This window comes from Phyllostomus hastatus, unplaced genomic scaffold, assembly GCF_019186645.2.
Source record: "Phyllostomus hastatus isolate PE091 unplaced genomic scaffold, TTU_PhHast_1.1 phas_contig_159, whole genome shotgun sequence".
Classification (NCBI taxonomy): domain Eukaryota; kingdom Metazoa; phylum Chordata; class Mammalia; order Chiroptera; family Phyllostomidae; genus Phyllostomus; species Phyllostomus hastatus.
In genome coordinates, this window is record NW_025333640.1 from 27220030 (window position 1) to 27237759 (window position 17730).

At 44.6% G+C, this 17730-nt stretch overlaps 1 protein-coding gene across 1 annotated transcript in view; it reads right to left on the minus strand.

The window, feature by feature from the left end:
• The window catches only part of SMAD1 (SMAD family member 1), a 62950-nt gene that overhangs the window by 31961 nt on the left and 13259 nt on the right, over positions 1-17730 (minus strand). The window contains exon 2 of the mRNA XM_045831683.1: positions 3417-4011. Within this exon, the coding sequence (XP_045687639.1) occupies positions 3417-3816 (400 nt within the window). The 5' untranslated portion in view covers positions 3817-4011. The remainder of the gene's footprint in view (positions 1-3416; positions 4012-17730) is intronic.

Consider the following 17730-nt stretch of genomic DNA (forward strand, 5'->3'; position numbering starts at 1 on the left):
GTGTGTCTTCTTATAAACTGACTGACATCCTCGTACAATGAAAGACACACGTATCGTCTGCACCACCACGTGGACTGGACCGCAACGTACAGACGGTGAGCGCCGAGGGAGCTCTTCTGTGGCCACTCTCGCGCAGGCGTCCAGGTAAGAGCCAGCCGCGCCCCTGTCCACGCTCCCGTTCTTCCCTGCGACACCCACCAGTGCTGCGCTCACGTGCCAGTCTTTCCCGGGCAGACTCAGTTCCTGGGGAGCTGTATTTGTGCCAGAAACGTTTGGAGAGAGGTTTAGATGTGGATGAGCACAGAAGGATGGTTCATCATATGTGTCAACGTGACTGGGCTGGAGGATGCCCAGACGGCTGGTAAGCATTACTTCTCGGTGTGTCTGAGAGGGTGTCTCTGAGTCGGCAGACTGAGTCAGGAGGCGGCCCGCACCAATGCAGGAGGCAGCATGCAGTCTGCCGGGGAGCTGAAGGGAACAGAAAGTCAGAGGCAGCGGAGGTTCGCTTTTTTTTTTTTTTTTTGGAGCTGAGAAATCTATCGCCTCCTGCCCTCGGCGGGGGATGCCTGGGGCTTACACCACCAGCATTCCTGGTTCTCCGGCCTGCGGACAGCAGACCGTGAGGCGCCTCCTCTGATATCTCTGTCTGACAGTCTGTCTCCCCATCCGTCTGCCTACCAGCGTATCTGGATCCACACCTGTGTGTCCATCTATGTCCTGTGGACTCCGCTCCTCTGGAGAACCCTTGCCAATATGGCCAATATGTGTGTGGTAATGCTTTACTTTAACTTTCATGGTTAACATTGTTGCGAACTGACCCCGAATCTTCAAAACACTTGCAGTGGCCCTATTGTGGCACCTGCTTTACAACTGCAGGTATCAGACGCCTCGATACCACCCCTCTGAGGAACCTACGGCACAAGTCAACACTTCCCCCATCTCTGCCCTCCAAACAGGTACACAAACGTAAGGCTAACAAAAGCCTGAATGAGGCTGCCATTTCTTTCGCCACTCAAGTAAAAACATTCACAATATAAAGAAACATGTCTTTTTAAAAAGCTACTGCCCTGGCTGGTAGAGCTCAGTAGATGGAAGGCGGGCCTGCGAACCAAAGGCTTGCAGGTTCAATTCCCAGTCGTGGCACATGCCTGGGTTGTGAGCCAGATCCCCAGTGGGGGGCATGCTGGGGAGAAACATACACATTGATGTTTCTCTTCCTCTCCTTCCCTTCCCCTCTCTCTAAACAAATTAAAATAAAAAACAAAAATAAATTTAAAAGATACTAATCTTTGTTTTTGAAAAACCCTAATGTGTTTCTGAGAAACATTAATTTACAATCGTTGATTAGGTTGCGATCCTTGAGCGTACAACGTCTCGTTGCTGGTGTGGGTGACGAAGTGAGAGTGCTCACGGAGCGCCTCTGCTGCGTGCGCATCCGAGCCCCACGGCCGCTGGAGGAACCTCGCGGGCCTGGCGGCCGGAGTCCTGGGCTGAACGAGCTTTCTCCCGAATCAGCCAGCGTTTTTTACGTTGAGGTCATTGCAGGTTCACACACGGCTGTACGATCTCACACAGGGGAGTCCTGCCTACCTTTTACCAGTTTCTGCCAATGGGCGACATCTTGCAAAGCTACAGCACGACACCAAGAACAGAATCTGGACACCGATTACGGTCAAGACGGAAAATTTCCATCAGCCCCAGGATCTCTCCTGTTGCCTCAGAGCCACACCCACTCCCCTCCCTCCTCGGCACCCCCAGCAGCCCCCAATTCCCTCTCCGTTTCTACAGTTTGAAGACGTTCTTTTTAAGGGAGTCTCGTCAATTTATCAAGTGACGCGTTACACGGCGACTGCGTTACACGGCGACTGCGGCAGCCAGGGTCAGAAGCTCGCGCTCAGGCAACAGGTGAAAAGGGTTTTAGGCACATTTTCTTCCCCAGCAGCTGGGAGCCGTTATGCGGAAAATGAAAGCACCTGGAAGCTGACTGCGGGGTGTTCCTTTAAAGATCAAAACCGAAATCTCAGAATTTCCAGCTCAGGTTCAATGTGGCCTTTCAAGTTGATTAAGTTCAAAGTCCAGAAAATAATTCTCAAGACCATGTGAAAAACATAAAAAAAAAAAAAAAAAACACCCAGCCAAATGACAGGAAGTCTCCATGAAGGCATTTTAATAGCAACAGATAGCAACTGAATGGTCGTGTCCAGACCACGGTCAGATGACCGACTTGACCGCTGCCAGCATTTCCTTTGGTGGAGAAAAGAAGACCGACATTTAACCCAACCACTAATAAGTAGCCTGGATTCAAAAGGCTACTAAAAGTCCGAGCAAAGAGTCACCTGTTACAGCGCCAGCCGGGTCACAGTCTTCAGGAGCTGCATGAACTTTCTCTTTCCTGTGAACTGTCCACACATTTGCAGAAAGAGAAATTCTTCACATCACGAACCTAAGTAATTCTGGGCCTCCCTTAACAGGGACACGTTTCGAGAAATGCGTCGGGAGGCGGTTCTGTCGCCGTGTGAACAGAACGAACATACACAGACGCAGATGCCACCGCCTACGGCACTCCCAGGCTGCGCGGTCCAGCCTGCCGCTGTACGTCTGTACCTCCTGTTACTGTAAGAACCGGGTAGGTCAGACGTGTAAAAACTAGAAATGTCTAGGTAGTGGTCTCAAATGATTCCACAGCAGATCATGATTCGTTTACATCCTCTACACAGCGTATGTCACAGCAAAATTCCAGTGAAGGCGACAGAAGGTGCGGCTCTTAAGGACAAAGGGATTCAAGCCACTGACAGCTGCCCCTGAGATGCATTTCTCTCAAGCGGGTGGACAGCAACACCACGCTTTCCTTTGCTAATTTTCTTCCCTTGCAAAAAAAATCACAGCTAAATTTGCCTAGAGAGATGCACAGAACCAATGGGAAACATAAAAAGTGAATTTAGAAAGAAAACTATTAAAATTCCAGGTATTAGTGCCACTATGATAACTTCATCCCTCTCTTCCCACAGAAATCAAGTTAACGAGGAAGGACTAAGTTGTTAGAATGCATGAAACAGTCAAGGGCTGACAAACATATGTTTTCCCCCTTATGTTTAAAAGTCACAACTGAGCCCTGGCTGATGTGGCCCACTGGACTGAATGTAGCCTGCAAAGGAAAGGGTCGCCGGTTCGATTCCCAGTCAGGACACATGCCAGGGTTACGGGCCAGGTCCCCAGTTGGAGGTGCATGAGAGGCAACCACACATTGATGTTTCTCTCCCTTTCTTTCTCCTTCCCTTCCCCTCTGTGAAAATTAATAAAATCTTCAAAAAAAATAAATAAAAGTCACACCTGAAAACACAGAAAAGGAATGATTACTTGGATATTTTAAACATCATGAACCTGCTAAATGCAGCAACTCGAGAAGACGCACTCACCGGGGCTCTCTACCCTCTTGTAGTGGTAGGGGTTGATGCACACCTCCTTCTGCTTGGAGCCGAAAGGAAACTCGCAGCACTCCAGAGGCTTCAGTTCATGGTGGCTCTGAAGGTCGGGCCAGCGCCACACACGGCAGTAAATGACATGAGGCAGCCCCTTCCGGTGGGACACCTGCAGCCGGCCGTCCAGGGAGCGGGGAATGGTCACACAGTTACTGGGCTGCCCCGGGCAGCTCAGGGCCTTCTCCAGCTCCTCCATGGCCCCTTTCTTCTTCTTCAGCTTCTTCACCAGGGCGTCGACCGCCTTCTCTGCCCACTTCTCTTCCTCGTCACCCTGTTTCCACCCAAGGAGTCTCTTCACGGCTGGACTGGTGAAGGAGAATAGACTTGTCACGTTCATGGTGCCGGCGCTGGTTACGCACACACGCTCCTTCTTGCTGGCTGATGGCAAAAACGAAGGCGTCTCCAAACGAAACGGGACGACCGCAGAGCCTTCCCTTTATTTACAGAGGATTCTCTCTAGCTTCAGTCTCCAGATGCTGCGAAGCAGAAATGACCATTCCTAGTATTTCAAAAGGTGACCCGAAGCCAGCCCCTAGAAGAGAAAAAAAGGGCGGGAGAAGTGTTTAAAATTATCTCTACCACAAAACCGCAATTCATTCAAGAATTACTGTGGGCCAGGTACCATTTTAAATGCTTTTTTGTATTATGGTATGATGGTGGCCGAACCGTGTACCCCGTAAAACTCCTGCTGAAATCCTAACGCCCAATGACAACATATTTGGGGATGGAGCCTCTCAGGAAGTACTTGAGGTTAAACGAGGTCGTGAGGGTGGGGCCCTAATCTGATAGGATTGGTGGCTTTATAAGGAGGAGAAGGGAGAGATCTCTCTCTCTCTCTCGCCTTCTCTCCCCCACGCGCTGAGGCAAGGCCGCATAAGGACACAGAGAGAGAAGGTAGCCATCTGCGAGCTCAGAAGAGAAAACCAGACACCAGACTGTCTGGAACCTTGACCTTGGACTCTGTAGCTCCTAGAAGTGCAACCAACAAATTTCTGTTGTTTACACCCCATGATCTATACCACAGTAGGTCCTCACTCAACAATTCCAATAGGTTCTGCAACTTGAAGCAAAATCACGTATAAGGAATCCAAGTTCACCATAGGCTAACTGATACAAACAAGAGTTCTAGGGCATCTCATTGGTGTTATAAGAAAACACTAGCAAAACGGTGTTATTCAAGGACCTGCTGCATAATGTTACGGCAGCCCAAGCAGACTAATACACGGGATGTAGTGTCTCCTTTTAGCGGGGCAGTGAAGGGATTGTCATTTTACAGGTGAGTACCCTGAGCCACAGTTTAAAAGGAATGCTTTTTACTTGAGTTCTGAGATAGAAGCAACAGACACCTCAGTCCAAAAAAAGTTCAGGTTTTCATCAGATACTATGTTTTCTCTTTAGATTCATTTATCGTACTAACAAAGTGTTTTAAGACACACTTCAATCAACAAAAACTGAAAGCACCAGGAAACAAAAATGTAAATGTTTTTAGTTTGTTCCTCAAGTATTTCTTATGCTAAACGTGGAGGCAGGTCTAGTTCTACCACAAAAACGTAGCCGCATGTTAGGGTGTTTATTCAGTGAACAAGCCTGGGGGTAAGGCAAGAAATTCATTTTGCACTTTTTCACATCTGCTTTTCACGGGCATGGAGGAAGGGATGTCCGCGAACACATACTTCATTAAATTCTCCAGCCGTGTTGTCTCCTTTCAACCTGCCAGTGGCCCCTCATCAGACGCAAACACGGAAGGCGAGAAAGATGCAAAGAGGGTAACGTGACGCAAACTCCGCTAAGATGCAGTAGCGTATATCAAACCAACCTCCTCCTGAAAATCACTACAAAGGCGGAATAAAATGCAAGCAAACCATGGCTGGGGATGGAGGCAGGGAAGCCTCACTTTTTAAAGGCATCGTAGAGCAACCAAGGTACTCCGGTGGAGAGGGGCCAAGACGAGGGACAGAAGGAAAAAGCAACGAAGTGAGCTGAACATTACTCACTGCTTTCCTTCCCAAGGCATTTGCAAAGCCCGGGCTACGAGCAGCAAGAGGCCCAGCAGCCAAGCTCCAAGAGGCTAAAGAGCCAAGCAGTTGCTTCAGCAGATTCGTAATACAATGGAGCGAAGGGCCTGCTGAGGAGGAGGCCCTGGTACTACTCTAGGCTTTCAGTGCAGGTCCATAAAGGCAAACATGACATGGACCGGTTTTACATGGAACCACGGCCTAGAACCATCTCAATAATAAACTGGATCAAGGTGACGTGAGACGAGGAGGAAAAACTGACTGAGGCAACACTTGCAGATACCGGCCAAGGCTGTTCTAACACTGACAACAGACATCTAGCCACAGACTCACGAAGCCCTATAAATGCCAAGAAGGATAAATATAAAGAAATCTACAAGTTCTTCAAAGACATGATTCTCAAGTAAGTATGATAAGGCTGACGGCCAACATTTTGACAGAAACAATGGAAACAAGAAGACAATGAAATAATACGTTAGCAAGCCAAATGTAAATAAATGGCTGGTAACTTAGAAGTCTCTACTTGGTGGAAAAATCATGCAAAGAAATTCCTGTGAAGTAAAGATGCTTTCCAACTAACAAAATCTGAGAAAACCGGTTTCCAGCAGGAATTCGTCAGGCAGAAGGGAAAAGATCCTCAAAAGCAGCAAAGAACTGCAGAAAAGAAGGAAGAGTGAAGAGTTCCAGGAGCGTAAATAAGGGTAAATCTAAATCAATATTGACTTTACAAAACATAATGGGAATCTCTTTGGTGTTTAAAAATACAATTAAAATGCATGACAAAAAAAAAGGCAGAAAGGACTAAATGAAGTTGGTGTTCTAAGGTCCCGGTATTGCCCAGACTATGGTAAGAATTATATTAATATTATTGATATAAGTTTTGAAGCCATGTCATAATAAAGCAACCACTGAAAGAATAATTTAAAAACTATTAAAAGATAATAGGAGTTTAAAGATAAGGAATTATTTTCTTAAAACATCACTAATACAAAGAATATAAGAAAGGGGGGGAAAGGAGCAAATAATGGATGAGAAAAATTAAAAACAATACAATTTAGTCCTAATCCCCAATTACTTAAATATAAACAGATTAAATTAAGTAAGAGACAGGGTGAGGATGGGGAGTACCACCTCACGGCAGTGCCCTTACCAGAGACACAGACTAAATACAAGGACAGAGAAAGGCGGACAGGAAAGATGGGAAAGGATACCTACCGTATTCTAATCAAAAAGCTGGCAGAGCTATCCAGTCTGGCAAAAGAGACTTCAAAAGAAGAAACATCATCAGCAGTAAAAAGAAAGATCCCATAACGTTAAAAGAGTTGATCCACCATGAATACATCACTATCCCCGTCATGACTACCAAATGTTTGTGCACATAGTAACAGTCTCAAAATACATAAAACAGAAATGGACAGAATTAAAGTTGCAAAGAGACAAGCCCACAATCTAGTGGAAGATTTACACATTAACTGATAACAGAACAAAAATCAATTGCTATAGAAGACTAGTGACATGCTGAAAAACTCGATCTAATTCATGTGCATAATTTACTACACCCAACAAAAAAATATAGCCGTGTGGAATGTCTACCCAAAATGACCACACAACAAAGCATGCAAGAAGTCTCCATACATAGCAAAACCATACAGAGTATGTCCTTTGATCATAGTATAACTAAGAAATAAAATTTTTGTTATTAAAAATAATTATACTTTTAAATAACCTATGGATTAAAGAAGAAATTACAGGAGATATTAGAAAACCTATTTAACTTAATGATTATAAAAATATGACAAATGAAAACCTGTGAGATGTGGCTGAAGCAATACTTAAAGGGAAGTGTATGCTTCTAAATGCATATATTAGAAAAGGGGGAAAAAAGCTGTAAAACTAATGTTCTACATATCCACCACAAGAAAGAAAAGAAACAGTAAGTTACTTCCAAAGAAAGCAGAAGAAAATGAGAGCAGAGATTTAAAAGAAAAAGAGAAGCATAACAGAGAAAACCTGTAAAAATCAAAGCTGGTTCTTTGAAAATACTAACGAAATGGAATAAACCTCTAGGAAAATTGGTGAAGAAAAAAGAAGGCAAGACTACCAATAATGAATGAAAGAGGGAAATTATGGATCCCCAGAAGTTAAAAAAGGTAATAATGATGGACAGCTGTCACAGCAAGTCACGCATGTCTGTCTGCTCCGGCTCTGTGGTCACTGACACGTCTCTTGTGAGAAGAAAGTGGGGAATTCAATCCTCCCGCTTCCTGCCTTTGAGTCCAACCCCATGCCTGGCACACAGCAGATTCTCAGTAAATGTTTAAGGAATAATTCAGCTCCCTGAAGAAATCAGAAGACCAAGTGTGGAGCTTCAACTTTATTCAGTATTAAGTATGCATGTTATTAAATACAAATACTATTCAACAAACTGTGCAGAGAGTTGGTCATTTCCCTTTTTTAGAGTAAAGAGGTTTACCCAAATTTACCGGTTCTTTTCAAGCTGATGTTCTTTTCATTTCACAGAAAAGGAAACAGGAAACGAAGTTATGCTAGTATCAAAAGTCGCGCTTGGTCAGCATGTACCTACTGAAATGACCATTCACTAAAGGTTAGTTTTGCAACAGAACAAGAAAGACAACTTCTATCTAGTCCTCTCTGGTCACCATTTATGAAGGGAACAGATTTGCTCTTATTCTATTATGTCATTTCGTTCTGCTCCAAAAACTGTTTTACATATTGTAGCCAATGATTTTCAAAGAGAGGAGAGGAGAGTATACCACAATCACCAGGGGCTACTGCGAACTCTGTCCCTGATGGGTTTGTTACACGAATAAGCAAGCATGTGGAGGGGCAGGGAGAGATTTAGAACCAGCCTTTCAGACCTGCGTTTCACCTGTTCACAGGGACACTCACTGGACGACACTGCCCTGAGCGCCCGCCCAGCACCTGGCGCCATGTGGCACCGAGGTCCACCTGCTGAAAGAGCTCAAATTCTCATGCAAGAGGCAGTGTGTACCTGCAATACCGTGTGACAAACGCTCTAACACGGGTATGACTAATATACGGAAGCAGAAAAAGAGACAATTGCAGGGATTTCAGGAAGTTCCCCCAACAAGGACCTACTAGACAGGCCCGAGAGGATGCGTAGAATTTTGTGGAACAACAGCGCTACCGTTTCCAGTGACCACTGCCTGACAGCCTGTCCCACACACTTCCCAGCCGTAGAGGGTTGAGTCTCTGCAACAAACCCTGAGAAGCGAATGCTACCACAGCCTCTTTATTTTATAGGGAAGGAAACTGAAATGTACGAAAGCTGAGTAGCTCGCCCCAAGTTTACACACACAGCTGTATGGCAGAGCCAGGGTTTGAACCCAGGCTGGCTGGCTGTGCAGCCTCAAGTTTTTAAACCACTTTTCTAAATTGCTCGTTTCGACAGATGGGTTCAAGGTGGTGGCTGAGGTGAAGAGCCAGTGACCCACCTTGTCCTGCAGACGAGAGGCTGGTTTTAAATCAGAGCATCGGCGTGATTAGATCTGTTTTAGGAAGAGAGCTAAGGTGATGTCCCCGATACGGGAAGTCTCCTCCACACCGAGAACAAAAAATAAAAACAAAAGCTACCGCCTCTGAGCACGGCAGGGGCCATTACTGGGCATGAAGGTCTCGATGCCACTCACAAAAATTAAAGCGACAAGACCGCAAACCTCTGTCCACAAATGGGCACAGGTGAAACACAAAGGTAGGACGGTCACTAATTTTTGCCTTACTGAGTTAAGCATTTTTTAAAAAAATATAAAGTCAAAGAAGTCATCTGCCTCCCATTAGGAATTCAAATGAGCCCATGATACCGTGGCCTTGGCGAGACAGCTCCTTTTCTTCCTGCCCCTTTTTGTACTTCCTGCTTTAGTTTATGTCAAAAGTTAAGTGGCCTTATCAGTTTAAAGTGCAAAATAAAAACATGAGTCAGCAAACAGAGATTTCCTTCCCTCTTCTCCAAACACAAACATTTCACACTGACAAAACACAGCATTCATCTGGGCAAGAAGCCTTAAAAATATCAAGATCTTTGTTCCAGAAACTTCACTTTTAGAAACTTACTCTAGGGAAATATCCCGAACTAGAGAAGGTAGAAAGTTTTTGCACAAAGGTTTTCATCAGAGCATTATTTATTATAGGGAAAAAATAATTGGAAAATAGTTACGTAAGCTGTATATGTACAATTCACTCAATAGACTGTTATATAACTGTTAAAAATTATGTTCATAAAAGCTACATAATAACGTGGAAAAAATCTTAAGCAGAACATAGGATAAACAACTATGTAAATATAACAAAATATTAACAGTGGCTGTGTTTTGGAAGGTTACTGATATCTCTTTCTCCTACTTCTACAAACTTTCCAAACACCCTTTAATAAAAATGTATCACTTAAATTTTTTAAAAGCCTCTATATGTAATTTACTAATTACAAAATAACACAACTCAATTTCACGAGCTCAAGCCACACACAAACTCCACTCAGACATCAGGTTGGCCTTCTGCCCTGGCTGGGAAGGACTTCTGTGAGCACCGCCAGGAGCCAAGGGGGCAGAATGCGCCTTTGCACTTGGATATTTCACTTTGTAACTGATGTGGTATTCCTTAATGCTAAAAGGAAGAAAGCAAAAAAAAAAAATCTAAACTACCTTTCACTGCTGTGTAACTCGCTTTACATGTAAAGGAAGCCCAATTAGCCAACTGCACAACAATGGGCATTTTCTCCCTCTCCGCTCGATCCAGTGAAGCGGCATGTGATGATCCAACCGTGTGCATATCAAGGAAGTATCCTCTCTGCCATTCACTGCCCTTCACATTCCAATTTCCCACATAAAGTTTTAAAAGGAAATTATTCTGATTTGTATCTGTAAGATACCTGTTTTAAGAAGGCAGGAGGGGAGGGCAGCCACCGAGTGTTACTCTCCAAGTCCCCTTAATAAAGGGTTGAGAGGGGAGGAGACAGATAATGACCAAATGAAGCTTCAGACGAGGGCCATTTTACAGTCTTGCACTGGCATGGAATTCAGTGAGCTAGACAAAATAAATGATCCCATTAAACGTTGAGAATAATTAAATTATTCAATAAACATAAAGTATAGGCTCCAAAAAGTGCCTGGAGGAAAAAATTCAGACTCCTAGTACCTTAAAAAAAGTAAGTGATAGAAGATAAATGATCTATTTTCAACAAAGCAAGCAACTCGCTTCTTAAAATTCACTTCTTATTCTTTGGTTCATCACTCTACCTTCATTCGAGTGGTAAAACATCAAAGCATAAAGATCGAAAGAATCAAGGAACTAAAATCACAGGTTTCACTTTGAAAATGGTTAGCAGTTGGATGAGTTATTTAAGAAAAAAAAAGACAACTTCATAAAAAATTATCATTCTATAAAAATGTTTGATTCTACCCTGGCTGGTGTGGCTCATTTGGTTGAAGGGTCCTCCCCAAAACGGAAAGGTCGTGGGTTCAATTCCCAGTCAAGGCACATACCTAGGTCACAGGTTCAGTTTCCAGTCCAGGCACATAGGAGACACAACCAATCAACCTTTCTCTCACATCAATGTTGTTGTCCCTCCGTCTCCCTTCCTTCCCCTCTCTCTAAAATCAGCAAGCATCCTCCAGTGAGAATTTTAAAAAAAAAGTTTGATCCTTTTTGGGCAGACAAGTATTTCCAAGTAAGTAAATAAATTATGTGCATATTTCTTGACTTACATCACTAGCTTTCTTCTTAAACAGATGATCTTGTAAATAGAAAGTAAGACCTGAGAGCTCTGGCTGGCGTAGCTCAGTGGATTGAGCACGGGCTGCAAACCAAAGTGTCGCAGGTTCTATTCCCAGTCAGGGTACATGCCTGGGTTGCAGGCCATGACCCCCAGCAACCGCACATTGATGTTTCTTTCTCTCTCTTTATCTCCCTCCCTTCCCTTTCTAAAAATAAATAAATAAAATCTTAAAAAAAAAAGTAAGACCTGAGCTTCCAAAGAGAGCCACAACAGGGTTTCAGAGAAACCGTGAGCAAACTGTGTGATTTTTGTGGTTCCGTATTTTTGTATCTAAAACACATCGCTGTCATGCCACAGACATGCAGAAGACCCCAGTTCGTGTTGTAAAACATTACCGGTGGCAATATCAATTAGGATCGTGAAATGATATACGTCATCTCTCCTAACATCCAATTTTAGACACACGTTAAAATTGGCCTGGGTGAGAACTCTGGCCTCCTCTGAGATGCATAGCTAAATTAAAATACCAAAAAGGGCCCAAAAATGAACACGCCAAGGGATCTGTCAGGTAATGTTTCATTATTCCAAAATGGACCGCTATTTTCAACTTACTCGATTTCATTTAGGTACCATGCCGACTACAGGCACTCCTACTGTGAAAGATGAATAAAGGAAATGCTCACTGAAATCGGGGTGGGACAGCAAAGGTGTGCCGGGGGGGCTCTCTTGCACACACCCCTTATTCTCACTCTTTTTACATATCCCAGCAGGAGAAAGCTTACTTTTAATACCCCAGAAAGGAGGAAGATTTTCTCCTTGCCCAGCAACAACTCAGCCAATGGGAAGCCACCACAACTCCAAACTCTAGCTCTCCTCCAATGAACTTCTGCTCAAAACTGCCCCTTCCAACTTCCGCCCTTCCCGCATAAAAGCATCCTCCTCTCCTTTGTTCTCCGGATTTGCTTGCGGGTCACCCTAGCTTGCCTGTCCTCACCTGTTCCTTGATAACCTCCGCTGTTTATTTTTTAAGGTTGACACTAGCGAAGGCAGAATTGTCCAAACAGATCCTGATTTGCATGGAGGATAAAACAAAGATTCCCTAAAAATTCCTGGCCCATGAAAATACAAAGAATCACAGTAGACACTACAGATTAGGGTTTTAAAAAATGCTTAAAAAGATGAAGGCCTCAAAGAAAAACATTCCAGATAGTCAATGCCAGTAAACAGTTTAAAACATAAAGAACAATGTGTCATTAAATCAAGAACTGCAATGAGCTTTACTGTAAGAGCAAAATGGAGAATTCACAAAAGAGAGAGTGGGGATCGTAACCATACTCGTTAGGCCTAACTAAAATCAGACTACAGAATTAATCCCAAGTCCTGAAGAACTGGGAACTTGCAAACTTTGATAAATCGACAGCGCCTATTACCTAGAAGTGACCAGCAGGCAGTCCACAAACCAGCTCAGCAGGATGGCCGAAGCAAAAGCCGCACACACAGTCACCTTTCCAGATGGAGAAGCAATGCTATGAGCGCAGTGGCCGTGAAAACCAGGACAGGAGTCCCCACCCCCCATCGACTCCAATAGTTACCACCTTTGGGGAGCCGTGGCCCAAAAGTACTATGCGGAACATTCCAGACATAAACAATTCACGTTTGAAGTTGTGCACTGTTCTGGGCAGCGTGATGAAATTGTGTGCTTTTCTGCTCCATCCTACCTGGGACGTTACAACTTGCTACCCGAGTAGAATGCCATTACAATGACTAAAAACAGAGATGGGTTTTCTCTAGCTACAATGTATCTGAGTCTCAGAAAACACCCTGAAGTAACAACGCTCTGTGATTGGGTTTCAATAAATGATCTGTTCAAATGTTTCTTTTCCCTTGTAATTCCAACTAGGAACTAAGTTGGTTTTGAAATACTTGTATTGTAGAAGAAAACAGGTGAAGTGTCTCTGCATTTCTTTTCCCTCTTTCAAAGGAGCGGTGAGCCCCTGACTTCCAACATGTCTCCATTTCCAACGGGTGAAATGTAGTCCGGAATAACCAAACGTAGCCCACCGCCAACCAAAATAGTGTGTGTGTGGGAGGGTGGGGGGATCTTAGAACAAGAAGAAAGTGATGCTGGATAAAATCTCTCTCCGTTTCTTTTACAGACTCGAAAGCACTTTAGACACAACCTACTTCACTGCTTGGGAGTTGGGCTAGAAGGAACTCAACTCCGACAGAGTCCTCAGAAAAAGGAAATGTAAACAGCATTCCCACGCAAGAAAGCAACATGAAGACCCACTGGAAGTCACAGACGAATTCTGCCAATAACTGGAGAGAGAGAGAGAGAGAGAGATCTCTGCTGTGAAGTCCTGCTATCACCAACGCCGAGAAGTCAAACTTCACCTTATGGAGCCTCTTCCCAACTTTCTAAACATGTGATTGATATCACAAGAGTTTCCCACTTTCTCCTTAAATGTTTTTCAGAGATTTATCTCCCAAGTCTGGAGAAATTGGGGGTTGGAGGTAGAAGAGTGGCCAAACTCCTGAAAGCGTCTGTTTAGCAATGCAATGAGGCAGCTACTGCTGCCTTTAAAACATGTCTTCCTGCCTGTCCCTCAGGTGTGACCGAAGCAACACGCTGGCAAGAGTTGCGACGTGGTCTCCCAACAGTGTTGAGTGAGTGGGAATCTCAGGAATCAGGGTGAAAAAGGACCACCGCACTGACTTTTAATGCTGGCGTACCACTGGTAAGTCTGTGGCGAGCGGTGACCCTTCAGTCCAATGAGTTCAAAAGTAGCATCCCCTCGATGGAAGTGAAGCAGGGGATATACAGATTCAGAATTGCATGAGTCTCCAAGGACAACACTGTATGCAGCTCACAGATTTAGTTGAGCCACGTGTGCTACTGAAGACAGCGTCACTGTGTTAGGAAATTCCTTCAGACACATCCTTCTGGGTCCTGTGTGCGCACACAAGTCCCTCCTTCCGCCCTGACAAACCCGGGCTGCTTGGAGGGCGACTGGGGCGTTTTTCTTAGGCACCGAGATTCTACATAGGACAGCAAGTGTCGTTCTGTTTTGTTTCACCGGGTAACTATTTGTTGAGTTAAGCAGACTGAAGGCACTTCGAGGCTTTCTTACTGTTCTCAACAACGTCAACAGACCCACTTGGCTTCTTTCTACATCTCCCTGCCACTTCTTCTAGAAGCTGTACAACAATTCCTTAATCCCACTTGAGTCCCCATTCTTCCAGTTCATGCTTGTCACGGAGAACTGTCCGTCAGCATACGGTGGCCTTTCGGGACAGCCTGGTCCTAATTACCTCACCCTGATAAACTTTTGAGTCACTTCAACTCAAAAATTGTACTGAGTCATTGACCGGTAAGTGCATTCCTCAAACACAGAAACCTGGAGACCAGAGGCATTTTAAGTTTTCATTTTACTGACTACAAGAGGGGAAAAGCCCACAAGAGTTGTCCCTTTGAAAAAACAACACTCTGCGTCATCGCTACGTAGAATAGCAATTTTACAGATTGCAAAGTGTGGTAAATTTCCACAAGTGGTCAGTTATGAATGATTCATCGTTCACAAAGGAATGAAATTAGTTTGAGCTATTACCTACGCAAGCATTCTATTGTTTGTCTTTACAAACATCTTCCTGGCTCCTTGCAGGACAGTTCCTTCAAGGTACGTGTCATTATCTCAATTTCACTAATGAGCCTGAGGATCACAGGTTAAAACAACTTCCTCGAGACCCTATGCTAACTAGCATGTGGTAGATCTTACATTTTAAACCAGAACAGATACTGAAGTCTATTAATCAGGTTAAAAAAAAAAAATCAGACGTCAAATTCACAGATGAAAATGGACGAGGCCACAGGAGGGGAAACCTACCCCCTTTGTTTAAAAAAAAAATCCTGCTCTACTTCATTTTTGGAACGTTTTTCTCTTGCTCCTCTGATCTCACAGGTGCTGTTTATGACAACAAAAAAAAGCACATCTGTTGGGCTGCGCCGACCAGCACCAGGCAGGACAGCCTGAACCCTCTCCCTATATTTAGATCCTTCAGCTCCGAGCTTAATTGAATAATTTAATCTGGATCCTCTAGAAGGGAAACACATCCATATCCATCACAGGCATCAAAGGAAACATCTTTACAAGTTATATCCTTTTACAAACCAACATATGGTCTCACACCATTCTCCCAATTGTTGAACTCCTCCTCTGGGAAGAGCATGGAATTTTATTTCTTTTTATCACTTGAAAAAATCACTTCCCTCCTAATTCAGTGAAACTGGGTGGAGGCCACTTCCTGCACAGGTGAGAGAAATAAAACTTGTTGCTCTGTCATTGTCAGGAACTTGCAAGTTAACCATTTACTTTGTGTACTTTCAAAATGGAAACAAAAGGCAGACTAAATCTGGAGTCAGAAATCGGGGCTGCTCTCCAGGCTTTCAAAATAAAACCCCTCCAAGTTCTCCGTCGTGTGAAGGTGTCTCTAAATGAGAAAACAAGAGTCCTCCTCTTGGAAGAGGCGGGTTTGAATGGCGACTTTCCACTCAGTAAGTAGCTGTGCCACGAACCAACACTTCTCTGAGCCTTGATCTGCTTTTCCACAAAGTTTTGATTCCACTACCTACCCCCACAGGGCTGTTACGAAGATTAAATATAAATATGTGAAACTGATTTTAAGACTGTAACATGCTCCAAGACATATTGTATTAGGAGAGCAATTTCACAACTAAAAAAGCTAATTTTACTATTACATATATACAAAAACAACCGCACATGTTTTCTGTCCTAGTTTTTATCTGTTCAGTGAATATCTCACTTTATTTTTTAAAAATGATAAAAAGAAAAGCCGATAAGCACCATGGTCATTCAATTCATTTGACAAACACCTATGCTGTGTCAGACACTGTTCCCAGCACTGGGGACACAGCACTGAACAAGAGACAAAACCAGTAAGTTTTAGCTCTAACCGGTGTGGCTCAGTGGGTTGGGCATTGTCCGGCAAAGTGAAAGGTCGCTGGTTTGATCCCCAGTCTGGGTTGCAGGTTCAGTCCCACGTGTAAGAGGCAATGGGTGGACATTTCTCTCCTCTTTCTCCCTCCCTTACCTCTTAACACACACACACACACACACACACACACACACACACACACACACAGAGTAATTTTTAGAAAGTCCGTGCTTTCATGAGACCTACACTCCAGTGGTTACGGAAGGAACTCAAATGCAAGCCTGGAGAAGAGCGGGGCTGAGCCACGTGGGCTCTGGAGTGCTCAGACAGCAAGGAGTCCAAGGAATGGGGCGGGAGGGGAGAGCAGGGAGCAGTGGGGGGTGAGGTGGGAGAGGTGCAGGGAGCGGGGCGGGGGGGCCTCGGGGACTTGCCAGCTCTCGCTCTAGACCCAGATGGGAACCACTGGGGGATGTGAGAGGAAACGTATGTGGGACCTGACTGACAGTTTAAACAGGACCACTAGGGCTGGCTGGGTTGAGGACAGACAGAAAGGATGGGAGGAGGAAGCAGCAGGGAGACCCGAGAGGAAGCTACATACAACCACTGATGCACTTTGAGAGGATGAAGGTTTAGATGGGTGGGGTGGAAGGGGTCAGATTCTGGACGATGCATTCCGGAGGCAGAGCCGTGAACAAATACACTCTCCTGCAGGTGTAAGGGAAGAAAACAATGAACCATCATCTTGGAGAACTCTGTTCAATTTTTAGAAATGAAAAATCCCACACTACAGGACTACGAGACTGAGTATGTGGGCTGGGGTCAAAGGTTACAGGCAATCCCAGGAGCAGCAGGGAGGGCATGAGGACCAGAAGCTGCGGTCCTGGAGGAGGGAGGGTGGGTGATGGCAGCGAATGAAGGGAGGTGACTGGCACAAGCTGTCTGACAGTCAAAGCTGAGTGTCCTCACGGAGGCTGGCGGGAGGAAGGCTGGGGGTGACGATGAAGAGGACCCCCACACCTCCCGCCCTGTGGTATGAGGTTAGGAGAGGAAACAGCCAGGACCCCAGCGAGCTCCAGAGAAGCAGTGCCCTCTGCTCAGCCTCGTCTGGTCTCGCCATTATTCACGTTCCAGATAACCCAGATGTCTGACAATGAGGGAATGATTAAATAAATTATGGTACATCCGACAATGAGGTAACTGTTACAAAAGAAAAAAAAAGACAGACTTTCATGTCTAACATGGAAAGAAAAGCATACCATAATTGTTCAGCTTTTTTAAGATTGCGGAACAATACTCGGAGTGCAATCTCTTTTTAGAAACACAAACAGAAACGAAACCTGTGCATGAGCGTTCTGTGTGCATCTTTAAAGGCCCGGAAGCAACAAACAGAACTGAGCAAGTGGTCATCGTGAAGAATGAGCTAGGAGGCGGGGAGTGCAAGACAGCAGACCCGTGTTTTAAATGATCAATTACCATGTTCCATTTTAAAACCCCAATGATAAAAACAAATAAAAACTGAATGTAGGTAAGA